Source organism: Nycticebus coucang, chromosome 3, assembly GCF_027406575.1.
Source record: "Nycticebus coucang isolate mNycCou1 chromosome 3, mNycCou1.pri, whole genome shotgun sequence".
Lineage (NCBI taxonomy): Eukaryota > Metazoa > Chordata > Mammalia > Primates > Lorisidae > Nycticebus > Nycticebus coucang.
This window is the reverse complement of record NC_069782.1, coordinates 124331177-124343893: the sequence shown is the minus strand read 5'-3', so window position 1 is coordinate 124343893 and position 12717 is coordinate 124331177. Positions and strand designations below refer to the sequence as shown.

The 12717-nt window shown below is 46.1% G+C and overlaps 1 protein-coding gene and 1 pseudogene across 1 annotated transcript in view; both read left to right on the top strand.

Annotated features, from left to right (window-relative positions):
* Positions 1–1891, top strand: part of PDLIM1 (PDZ and LIM domain 1) — a 48757-nt gene extending 46866 nt beyond the window's left edge. Inside the window, exons 6-7 of the mRNA XM_053582837.1 lie at positions 856–973; positions 1366–1891. Of these exons, the coding sequence (XP_053438812.1) occupies positions 856–973; positions 1366–1552 (305 nt within the window). The 3' untranslated portion in view covers positions 1553–1891. The remainder of the gene's footprint in view (positions 1–855; positions 974–1365) is intronic.
* A 2233-nt stretch (positions 1892–4124) lies between these two features.
* On the top strand, positions 4125–11174 carry LOC128581112 (E3 ubiquitin-protein ligase RNF139-like; annotated as a pseudogene).
* The last annotated feature ends 1543 nt before the right edge of the window (positions 11175–12717 follow it).

Genomic DNA, 12717 nt, shown 5'->3' with positions numbered 1-12717 from the left:
GGTCTTTGAATTTAATGAGATCTTTCATTGGTTCAGAACCACCAATGGCACTGTAGAGACTTTTGTAGCTTCTTGGGCTAAAGAATGTTGGATTAAGGTAGGGACCATTATGCACTTGTCACAGCAACTTATCATTTCTTTCTTAACATTTATTGAGCCCCTGTTATTTGATGAGCCCTATTTAGGCTCTGCAGGGTATTGAAAAGTATATAAAATAACATTCTGGTGCTCAGGTAACTTAAAGTCCAGGGAGCCATGGCAATATTGCTAGGCCACATCATAGTACAAAGATAAGTGATGTGAAGCACGGCCAGTTGAATCTAGAGTAATAATAGTGATACTAACAACTTAGCATTATTAATAGCTACCACCGCACAAAGCTTTGTTACCTAAGATGTCATGAGCTGGGTCGCAGGTAGTTCGGCATCTAACAGGTAGGGGCTTATTTCATATGCACCAAACAGACTGCAGAAAGGCTCCTTCTTCTGCTCTGTAGTAGGCGATTTTCATCTGGCTCCTGCAATGTGCTGGACAATAATGATTTTGTTCTTTTGGAGATGTGGTTTCTAAGTAATTAATGTTGCTAAGTACTGTAGGGGGGCTTTATTTATATCTATCTATCTGTCTATCTTTCTTTCTTTATCTGTATACAACAATAGAGGGGAAAATGATCTCCTGTTTTACAGAAATGGAAACTGGGGACCAGAGAGGTTAGACAACAGGTCCAGGATCACAGCAGAGCCACATCTGTTTGACTCCAATGCCCATGATCCCACTGGAACAGATTTAAGTGGCTCTGAGATACTTATGCAATTCTGCCCTTTGTAGCCAACATGGGTGTTTTCCTCATTTCAGGGGATCCCAACAAGCCCTCTGGATTCAGAAGTGTTAAAGCTCCTGTCACAAAAGTGGCTGCATCGATTGGAAATGCTCAGAAGTTGCCCATGTGTGACAAATGTGGCACTGGGATTGTGTGAGTATCTGCTTCCCACAGTCCTTGCCGGGCCTGCAGGTTCTTAAACAATGAAAACAGAGAGAGTTGCATATTTGGGGTGTGGAGGAGACAAATCCAGCGTGGAAAAATGGAGTTAGGTCCAGTGTCCCAGAGGCAAGTGGTGAAGGTTAAGAACAAGTAAAATCAGGGCTGCTGTGCTCAAGAAGGAAGGGCTTCCAGATAATGTCTCTGGACCCTGGCAATGAGAAGCCTCTGACAATTAGAGGGCTGTTGGGAGGCCTTGGTCTGCCCTTGGATGGGTCTCTGTGAAGGTGCTTCAGGCCCCAGCCCTGGAAGGATGGTGCAGAGCCCTGGTAACACCTGCAGTTGCTTGTCACTGATGGAGCAGTTTTCCTCTCTCACTCTTGCAGTGGAGTGTTTGTGAAGCTGCGGGACCGTCACCGCCACCCTGAGTGTTACGTGTGCACTGACTGTGGCACCAACCTGAAACAGAAAGGCCATTTCTTTGTGGAGGATCAAATCTACTGTGAAAAGCATGCCCGGGAGAGAGTCACACCACCCGAGGGCTATGATGTGGTCACCGTGTTCCCCAAGTGATCCAGCAGACGTGCAGTGGCCACCATTCTCTAGCCAGCCTCTGCTGCAACTTATTCTCTTAATGTCCTGCCTCCTCTCTTGAAAGTTCTGTGCTTACCTTGGTTATACCCCTGCTCATTAAACATCGAGTCCCCGCCTTTGTTAACTGACTCACTCAGGGTGTGTGATGCTGCTTTTGCAGTTAATGGAAACCTGTTTTGTTCAGTGTTCTCTTGCCAGCAGCACTGTGTATCCTTCTCACCCCGTTTCTCTGCTACAAATGGACATCAGCCAAATTTGAACCAAATCAAATGTAACACCTGACATTGATGCTGTTTTTATTCAATAAATTTATAAACTCCTGAGCAGTGTGGTGTCGTTCATCATTTGGTCCATGTGTCCTCTCTCCTACCTCAAGCCTGATGAGATTCTGATTCGGGGTTTCCCATTTTTCTGAAAATTGTAGGCCTTTCCCTCTGGGTGCGAGAAAACTGGCCTCTGAACAAGCCATGTTCTTATGTTTCTTTCTCTGATGCTAAAATAAGATACCAGTTCTGTAAAATAATGTTTTCTTTAGACCTGGCTGTTCTGAGGCTTATTGAAGAAATGAATGGTTCCCAAAGAATAGATGGGAAGTGTTACCGGTTGCCCATAAAATGTTCCCAGTAAGTCTCTTTCCAGGTTAGTTGCTGCCATCACAATTGCTGTCCTTTGGGAAGGGCAGCAAATTCAGGAAAGTGGCCAGCAGCAGTAGAGAGCTCAGGGAAATGACCAATCTGTTCTTCTCACAGAAGAGACTGGGAACCCTGGCTGTTAAGAGGAATTCTGGTGAGAGGTGCGCCAACATCACTAAAATGTTCAACGTTAACCTTCCTCTGTAACCTGAACTGACAGTTCAAGCTGCTATAGAGAATTGAGCTCTCTCATAGCATTGGGGATGATTATGCCTGCAAAAGCAAAGATGAGGCAGAGATGCTTTAAACATCAGAAGAAGGTGGCTGCAATGGTCAGAGACCAAGGTTAGATGGGCAGCTCGAGGGACCTGTCCTGCAGAAATTACAGTGATGGCTAATAAAACAAGGCATACCCAGTAGGAAAACAGATGGGCAGCCAACAAGGATACTGCTCAAAATGAATAACAAAAGAAAGCAAGAACGAATAATTGGAGAGCTGGGACCGATCTCCCTAACAAAAAATTGCCATTTGTTGCCCAATTTCTGTACCTGAGTCAGTTTTCAAACCTAAAACCCAGTGAATGAAGAATAGGCCTGGTCTTCTAGGGGAAGACTCTGCAACATCATGACAAGTGTTTATAGTAATGATTCCCCCAGCTTTCCCCAAAGGGAAGCTTGGCCACTTGCTCAGGTAGCAGCATAGTTGGGAAAGGGGAACAAAAGACATTTTGAAGACTGACAGACAACAGTGTAAGAGTTGATACTGATATTTGGAGATTCAAAGTCTCATCTTGGCCTCTTTGTGAGAGAGTGAGGGCATGTGGGAGCCCGTGGTTATTTCCCTGGCCCCCAAATATAATTGGAATAACATACTTGGTGATATAACACCTATACTGGTTCCTTGGCCAGTGAAATAAGAGCAATAACTGCCAAATAGGAAACTTGTGAAGCTTCCTATCCCCTTAACATATTTAAACCACCAAAACTAAAAAACCAAAATGAAAATCTCAAAATATAGAACAATATCACATCCCAAAAGAAGGGAGTCAGCTTGGACAGCATAATTATTTCCACTCTTAAAAACCGAAAGGGGATGGAGGTGGTAGTCTTCATTGATTGTTTAGCTCACCATTCTGGCCCCTGTGAAAACCAGATAGGTCCTGGAGAATGACAACGAATTCCTGAAAACTCCATTAAGAAGTCACATCAATAGCAGCTGCTACACCAAATGTGGTATCTTTGTTTAATAGCAGATTAATGTGGTCTCAGGAACATGGTATGTGGCCACTGATTTGAAAATGAAGAGGATCAGATAATTACTGGATCTTGTATTGTCATCATGAAGAAGTCCCCTTCATGGGGACAGCATGTGGGGATAGCATTTTCACACCCAGGACCCCTGCTGACCCATACTCTGCGTGACACAGAGGCTGCTGCTTTGGTGTGGCGAGAGCAGAAGTGTTCTGCAGCAGGTCCGAGCTGTGGTGCAAGTGGCCCTTCTGCTTGGGTCATATGACCGAGCAGACCCTGTGATACCAGAATTTTCCGGATGAGACATCAGCAGGAGAATCAAAAGGCATAGATCTTGAATTCTGGAGAAAGACTATGTATGCCATCTGTGGTAAAGAATTTTTTTTTTTTTTTGAGACAGAGTCATAGCTCACAGCAACCTCAAACTCTTCGTCTCCAGCAATCCTCTTGTCTCAGTCTACCAAGGATTTGGGACTACAGATGACCATCACAACGCTCTGCTAGTTTTTCTACTTTTAGTAGAGATAGGGTCTCACTCTCGCTCAGGCTGGTCTTGCACTCCTGAGCTCAAGCAATCTACCTTTCTCAGCTTCCCAAAGTGCTGGGATTATGAGTCACCACACCTGGGTCGGCAGAAAGAATTGTATGCTTCTTCAAAAAATAAGCTGATGGCATGCTTCTACATCCTGGATAGGGACAAAGCCTCTGACCATGGAACATCAGATGGCAGAGCTGGCTGTCAAGATCCCATCCCATGGACCCACGTAGGCAGAAAGGCAGGCATCTCTAAGAACATCCCCTGTAAGCTGGAAGGACAGCCTGAGCAGGGCTGGAGGACCTGTGTAAGAGTTGATATTGATATTTGGAGATTCAAAGTCTCATCTTGGCCTCTTTGTGAGAGTGTGAACTGTATGAGCCAGGAGCCTGAGCCCTCAGTGCCTCTCCCTCGGCCCTTCCAGGGTTGATGGGGGAATCCCTTATAACCAGCTGAATGTGGAAGAAAGAGCCAGCTTGATTCATGAATGACTTGGCTCAATATGTGGGGGCAAGCTGAGATGGTGGCAGCACGGATATACTACTTGAGGTGGCCTTGTAGGGAGAAATCCTCCCACTGGGCAGAGATTCCAGTTGTATACCTAATGACCTACTTTGTGTGAAGAGAAGAGTGGCCCAAGTTTAAATGTGCTGGGACTCATGGACAGTGGTGAACGGGTTAGTTGGTTAGTGAGAGGTCTAACGGGGAAACGATAAGAAGATCAGGGCAAGCAGGTACAGGAACGTGGATGGACATCTGTTAACACCAATTAGAATAAACCATGGAAGGGGCACTAAATGACCAGCTTGACAAAATGAATTAGCCAGTTGACATCAGCCACCTTCTGTCAGCTGCCCCTGTGTTGGCGTGATGGATGCATGGATAGAGTAGACATGATGGCCAGGGCAGAGGCTATGCATGGGCTCAATAAGATGGGCTTCTGTTTACCAAGACCTATCTAGCTATTGCTGTTGCCAAGTGTCCACCCCTATAGCAAGGATGATCAATTGAACAGCACAATCCTTTAAAGAGACCAAATAAGCCTCTTGGTGGCAAGCTGACTGCATTGGATCACTTCCACTTGGAAAGTGCAGTGATTTATTTATTTTGGCGGGAGTAAACATACATTCCAGGTATGGGTTTGCCTTTGCTTCCATGGGACCTCCAGCACACCACTTTTTGAGGATTTGGACTCTCAGGTCTACAGCACAGGCTCCCACATAGGATTGTCTGACTAAGGACCCATTTTCCCACAAAGGAGACACATGACCGTGGAGTCCACTGGCTCTATCACATACTGTACCTCCCAGAAGAATGGATGGAGTGGATCAGACAGGATCCCTTGTGAGTATAGGGCTCTGTCTTCTAGAAAGTAGGAACATGTAATCAATATAATTTATGTGGTGCTGTGTCTCTAAGCGGTAGAACCTATAAGTACAGGAACAAGGAATAGGAGCTAGAGTGCTCTTGCTTACTGTCACTGCTAGCGATCCACCTGGAGAGTGTGTGCTTCCCATCCCTGCCATCTGGACTCTGAGTTTTGAGATCTTGGTTCTCAAAGGGGGAACATTTCTGCCATGGGAAATAGCATGAGTCCCATTGAACTGTAAGCTACAGTTGTCCCCTGGGAAGTTTAGGCACCTGGTAAATAGCTTGGTTGGCTAGAGAACCATTAGGCAAGAAGAGTCCCCATATGATATATAATGATTTGTGACCCTAATGTCTCAAAATGGTGTTACTTTTGTTAAGTGGTATCCTCAAAGTCAAGAAGCATGTGTGTAATAGACTGAGCATTGTGTTCACAGTAGTTTTTCTGCAAAGTGATAAACATATGTACCGATAGAAAATGGAGCCAAAATGTGGCTGAGATAATCATAGACACAGGCATACCTGTGGAGAATCATAAATAGCAAGGAGCTGACACTTTCCCTGATGCCTTTAGAGTACTGGCCAGTAAGAACTTTGAGGACAGTGGCTGAGTGGAGGTTCTGTCTGAAATAAAGCAGCCCCTCCCATGCTGACCGGCATTTAGGGACTTCCAAACTCACTTGAGTTGCCTGTCAGTACATTGATTGGTCTTTCAGAGCCTTCACTGTGGTTTATCACCCCCCATTACTGTTTTTAATAATTGTATTGTGAATGTTTGTTTGCTCTCTTGTGTGTGTGAAACTCTTATGATAATTCCAACATTGCTAATTGGCCACTGAGTCATTGTGTCTTCCATGGAAGTTAGCAGTGGACTGGGAACCTTATTAAAACAACAATTAACACTTACATAATAACATCCTAGTAGGGGTTATGGACCCTCATCAGCAGAAGACTTAGGGATGCAGCTGGTAAATGATCAGTGCTGGGGGAACATTTCTGACAACTTGGGCACTGCTTGGTAGTCCTTTGTCCAATTTCGATGGCAAATAGATAAGTACAGCATCCACAGCCTGAGAAGGGCATGAGACTTGTGACCAAGAACCATAAGGGACGAGGGCCTGGATCCCACCATCAGGTAAGTCACAGAGGAGCTAGTCAAGGGAGAAGTGAGTCTAGAATGAATAGTAGGGAAGGGTGATAATGAGTATGAACCATAGCCTTGACACCAACTTCAGTGGCAGGGGCTGTAGTGCATCCTAGTAAACTTTCTTGTCTAAGTTTCCCCAGAGAAAAGAGTCCCACAGGATCCTGGGGGAGCCTCCAGAAATCATATGAAGAATCCCACCAAAACTGACTCTTTGATTCATCACTGGGACATCCTTTCAGAGTTGAAGGGGACTTATTGGGAAAATTGCTGGCATAGGGCCCCATCAGGCAGCCTTCTTCAGCATAGCTTCAGGTGAAGAGATACCCCGGTGGTCCTTTCCTGGGGTGGTCCAGTGCTTTGGGGAGGCAGGCATAGAAAGGCCTGACTCCCGCCCCCAGCTCTGGACAACTGGGGTCAGCTGAGGCCTTCATTGCGACTCTTTTGCTCTTAGCCCAACCTTTCCCTTTGTCTCTATGCCCTCCCCTGGCGTCCCCTCCCCTTCCCATCTCACAGCAGGAACCCGCGCCTCCCCACAGGGTCAGGCTGCCCTCAGAGCCACTTTCCCGTGACCACCTCTGTTGGGTTCTTGCAGGTCGCAGGGAGGATGGTTGCACTTAGTAAGCCAACCGCCGCCTTCAGGCCCACGGTGTTGTCCGGGAATTACGGGAGCCCTTTACAGCTGAGCGTAGGGAAGAGGGTTTGCGCTGGGTCACAGAGGCAGAAACAAGGAGACTGGGTTGGAGATGGGAAGGGACGTATTTAGTCGCTTCTCTGGAGAGCCAGCCCTGGCCTGACTTAAGCACAGCTTCATCTCCACCCAGCTGCGCACACTGGCGGGGGAGCTGGGCTGGGGTAGGGATGTGGGGCGCCTGTTCCCTTCTCTGTACACCTGAATGTCATGCCTTTTCTATCTCCACCATGGTCCCCAGCCTCACCCCTTACGACCCTTGACCGCTGAGTCTCCTGTCCTCCCAGCAGACATGCTCTCGGTGCTGGCCACCGTGCACACGGGGCAGGAGGCAGGCAGCCGCAGTAGCCCCGGGTCTGCGCGCAGGGCCCTGCCGGCGGTCAGGGATCGGAAAGGCGCCTGCAGTAGGCCAGGCGGTTCGTCTTCGGTCGCGAGCCTGGCGTAGCTCTACATCTTCCAGATCCTCCAGGGCAGCTGCCGGGTGGCGCCGCCGATGTCGACCACGCCATCCATCCATCAAGCCCTCGTGCAGCAGAGCTCTCTCTTTTGACCTGTCGCTCTTCGCCTCCTTCCGCGAGGTGTCCCGCGGCTGCAGCCTGGCGTTTCAGCCCATTACTCCGAGCACGGAAGACGCAGAGGCGCTGCATTGGGCAGCACGCGTCTTCTCCGTGCACCAGCGGCGCAGCCGCCGCGTCCTTCGGGGCCAAGGCCTGGGCGAGATGAACGGCAGCGCGGGGGCGTCTTCCTCGACCAAGGCCACGGACTTTAGTGGCCGTGGCCAACGTCAGGAGCTCCGCGTGCTTTCGGTTGCCGCTGCAGCCACCACAGTGTCAATTTCCGAAAGCTGCACCACGAGGAGTCCGGGCTCACGGTGAGCGCCGGCAGGCCAGGTGGAGAGCTGCCCTGGCCGCAGCGCCTCTCCAGCCTGGTGCGCTCCGCCTTCAGCGAAGTTGAACAGCTCAACAGCACTTCGGCGACTTCTTGCACAAGTTACCGAGGCACCGCGAAGACCTTCGGCCCGGGGCCGCCCCCAGCCACATGCTGGATGGTGGTCGGGGACTCGGGCGACGGTGGCGCGCGGCTGGACCTGGAGAAGGTGCCAGGCACGGTGACCGACGTCTTGGGCGCACTGCAGCGGCTGCTCCTCCTCTTCTCCAGGTAAGGCTCCGCGAGGCGCGGCTACCGTCTTCCTTTTCTCCAATGAAGAGGCCGGAGTTGGGGTGGAATACGCTGAGGTCGCAGCAGCGCGCGGGGTTTGGGTTTCGCTCCAGGTCCCAACCCGTCGAAACTGAGATCGCGTTGGGCCCAAAGCTACGCCCAGCAACGGGCAGTCCGGAGGACGCGGACAAGCGCGAGCAAAGCCCAAACAGCGGTGCCAGGACCCCTCAGCATCTCCGGTCTTGTCTTTACCCTCCCCTTTTCCGCTGCGAATGGAAACAAATTTGTATTAGTAAGACTTCCCCCTTGAAAACCGAGATTTTTTTTTTTTTTTTTTTTTGTAGAGACAGAGTTTCACTTTATTGCCCTCGGTAGAGTGCCGTGGCGTCACACGGCTCACAGCAACCTCCAACTCCTGGGCTTAGGCGATTCTCCTGCCTCAGCCTCCTGAGTAGCTGGGACTACAGGCACCAGCCACGATGCCCGGCTATTTTTTTTTGTTGCAGTTTGGCCGGGGCTGGGTTTGAACCCGCCACCCTCGGCATATGGGGCCGTCGCCCTACTCACTGAGCCACAGGCGCCGCCCGAAAACCGAGATTTTTAAGGTGCCCGCAGGTCGGCACTGGTATCGCTTTGCCTGGTACAGGAAAAGCAAAATTGGGACAGTTCTGAAGAAAGAGCAAGGCCGTGATTCCGTTAAACACCGCAGCCGCTGCTGCGCGGGCGGCTGGCGGGTCAGCAGGTCTTTAAGCTGGAGGTGGCGTCCGGGTCCCTCGCCCGCACGCTATCCACGCCTTCTTCAACTCAGGCCGGGATTCCAACCAGAGCCGGTTCTGCGTCATGCTCCAGATCTTCCTCCGGCTCTTTGGTGTAGTTGTACCCAGTATTGTTCTGATGTTGTCACAGTGACCGCTTTCCAGGGTTACAGGCACAGCTCCCCCTTCTGTTAGCGGCAACCTCAGCGATGGGGAATCACTCTGCTTTGCACTTTGACTTCTATGGTGCCTGCACACATCAGCCTTTGGAATTGAACTGCTTCCTCGAAAAGGTCCCTCCTATGGATGGCACTCATCCTTCTACAGCTTACATTTCGGATCGGATACATTACACTACTCCGGATTCATTCTTAATTATTTTGGACTCTTAGTACCTGTAATAGGCTTAATCACAGAGATACCTTTACACAACAGGGAGACCTTAGTTTTTACTTCGTCCTTTATTCTCACATTAAATACAGTGCTTGACTTACATTGAAGCCTAAGTGCTTTTATTACTTCATAGGATATATTTATCTTTTAGTGAGGTACATGTGTAGAATTTATGGACTGCAGTTATTGATGGAGGACACGTGGAGGAGGGTTCCTTTCCCACATACACTGCGAGTCCTTTGGCTAACAAGAGTTACAGCTCAGGCTACAGTGTTAATGTACTTTTTAAGGATGGCAAATGAACCCCATTCCTTCTTTGTTTCTTGGGATGATTTCTGGGTCCTCATTTGCGATCTTATAATTAATGGATGTGATTCTACACTAACTGTACTAGGTACCACTACTGTAATTTCCTCAATAGCCCCTACATTTGGGGCTTGGAATATTGGCCTTCACTGGATCAACTGAAGGTGATAGGTAGCTTGGCTATGTTGCACCTGTTTTATGTTTTATTTTGGCTCTTCAGACTGGTTTGAGTGTGCTAAGACTGGAAGAGAGACGTATTTGCTTAAGTAACGTGTGCCTTTTATTAACTGCAGACCTGCAGTTCATCCATTTAATGACAGACCCTGTATTAATGTCTCTCCTGTGTCATCTTTTCACAGACATTTTCCTGTGCTTTTTGTCTCTGCTTGTCTGTTTATTCTTCCTGTTTTACTCAGTTATGTTCTCTGGCATCACTATCTACTAAATACATGGGCTTTGCAGTTGCAGCCTTTTGTGTGAAATTCTGCTTAAAAGCAATTGTTACTCTCAGTGTTTATACTTTATTCACGATTCATGGCTACTACAATGTCTTCTAAGAAAAGCGTGATGATTATGTCTACTATGTTTGTTCAACAGGCAATATTATTGAATTTATATTTGGAGTAGCAGTGTTTGGAAATGGGGCTAATACTATGATGTTTGAATCAGGTAGTAAAATTTGGGCTTGTATGATGTGTCTCCACGCTTATTTTAACATCTACTTACAAGCAAAAAATGGCTGGAAGACATTCATGAATTGTAGAACTGCTTGCTGTTAAAACAATTAATTCTCTTCCTGAAATGAAAGGGAGCCACTTACAGGAAATAGATGTTGTCTGTGCAATCTGCTATCATGAGTTTATGACATCTGCTTGTATCACACCATAAAATCATTATTTCCATGCACTTTGCCTTTGGAAATGGCTATATGTTCAATATACTTGTCCAATGTGCCATCAAAAAGTGCACATTGAAAATGATATCAAGGAGAATTCAAATATATCTAGTAACAATGGATTTGTTGTAGCCAGTGAAAATCCAGAGGAAATTGGAAAAGAAACTGCTGCTGAATCTGACAGGGAATTGAATGAAGATGATGGTACAAATTATGATGTTGACATTGAAAGAGAAAAATACAGAGTGATTCAGCACACGGGTCCAGCAGCTGAAGAATTTATTAGTGATGATACTGACTGATTAAAATAACATTTTATTAATCATCAAGGTATTTGTTTAAAATCTGGTTCATTCAAAATGGAGTAATATGCTTCACCTTCAGTGTGTAACCAAGCACAAATACAGTATCAATGTTGTGTACATTATTGTATGTAGAATAAAATGTTTTCATGTTTTTATGACCAAAAAAATAAAATCACTCGAACAGAACTTCTCAAACCATCAGTATACTGTGTGTTTATTAGCCACATCTTCCTAAACACCTCATTGATATTTTGAGCTGACTGTGCTGCATTGGTTCCACAATGGAACTCACATTAGAGAATAACAAATTTTGATTTCTTGATGGTTTCACAAAAATTGCTTTAAAAAATTTGAAAGATAATCACAAGCTAAAGCATGTATTTGAAAGACTGAGGAGTTACCTTCACAATAAAATAAAATAAAAAATGTCAAAGTGAAATATCAGAGAAATCAACTGTCAAACTTAGTATTTAAGGAAATTGGACACTTCATATTTCACCTAATAATTGTATAGGTAGCTGTTAGGGAAACACCTCACCAATTGTGGTTTCTGTATGTGGTACTATATTAACATTAGCAACATGAATTTTTCTAATTACTTACTAATTAAGGTTTTGCTATAAATATTTTCTTTTATTAATTTTTTTTTTTGCTTTTCTTAGAGATAGGATCTTACTGTGTCGCCCATGTTAAAATGCAGTGGTGTGATCAGAGCTCCCTGCAACCTCAATCTGATAGTCTTAAGTGATCCTCTTGCATTAGTCTCCCAAGTAGCTAGGACTACAGGTATATGTCACCACATCTGGCTAATTTCTAAAAACATTTGTTGTAGAGAAAGGGTCTTGCTATGTTGCCCAGGCTGTTCTGAAACTCCTGGGCTCAAACAGTTTTCTGCCTTGGCCTCCTAAAGTGCTAGGATTATAGTTGGGAGGCACTATGTTCAGCCCTTGCTGTAAAAATTTTAATGAAAGCTAGATTACAGAACAAATCTGACATAAAAATACGAGTCTACATGGAGATATTTAACAATTGTTGCTTCTCCTTTGTTCACTGTCAAGAATTTGGTTCTATTCTCAGCATTGCTTATTACTGAAAATTCATATTTGTCCCAGTCCTTTTAGTGTTGCTATAAAAGAATATTGGAGGCTGGTAATTTATAAAGAAAAGAGTTTTATTTGACTCATGGTTCTGCAGGTTGCACAAGAAGCATGGCCCCAGCACCTGCCTTGGGTAAGGGCCTCAGACTACTTCCAGTCATGGAAGAAGGAGATCAGGAGCCAAGCATGCAGAGGTGTTCAAATTTTTGGCTTCTCTGGGCCACATTGGAAGAAGAGTTGTCTTGGGCTACGCATTCAATACACAAACACTACTGAAAGCTGAAGAGTAAAGAAAAGGTCCACGCACAACTTTCATATTTGCCACCACTGATAAGCAAAAATGTCCTCATGTAATAATCCTAATCATGCAGCAGCCTGTTCAGAGTCTTTTAAAATTGTCCAACAGGTCCCAAGTTTGCAGTCATTAATACAAAAAAATGTGCATATCTAAGAAATAAAATGTCTTTGAGATTTTGGGGATTTTTAAAATATGAAATTAAAAGAAAAGTGGGCAGCATAAAACTAGTGGGATATTGGCCATTGTATTTGAGAGACGAATGCATCCTTATCTGGTTTGATGGAAATAGATGCAATTCTCAGTGAGTTCTCAAGGT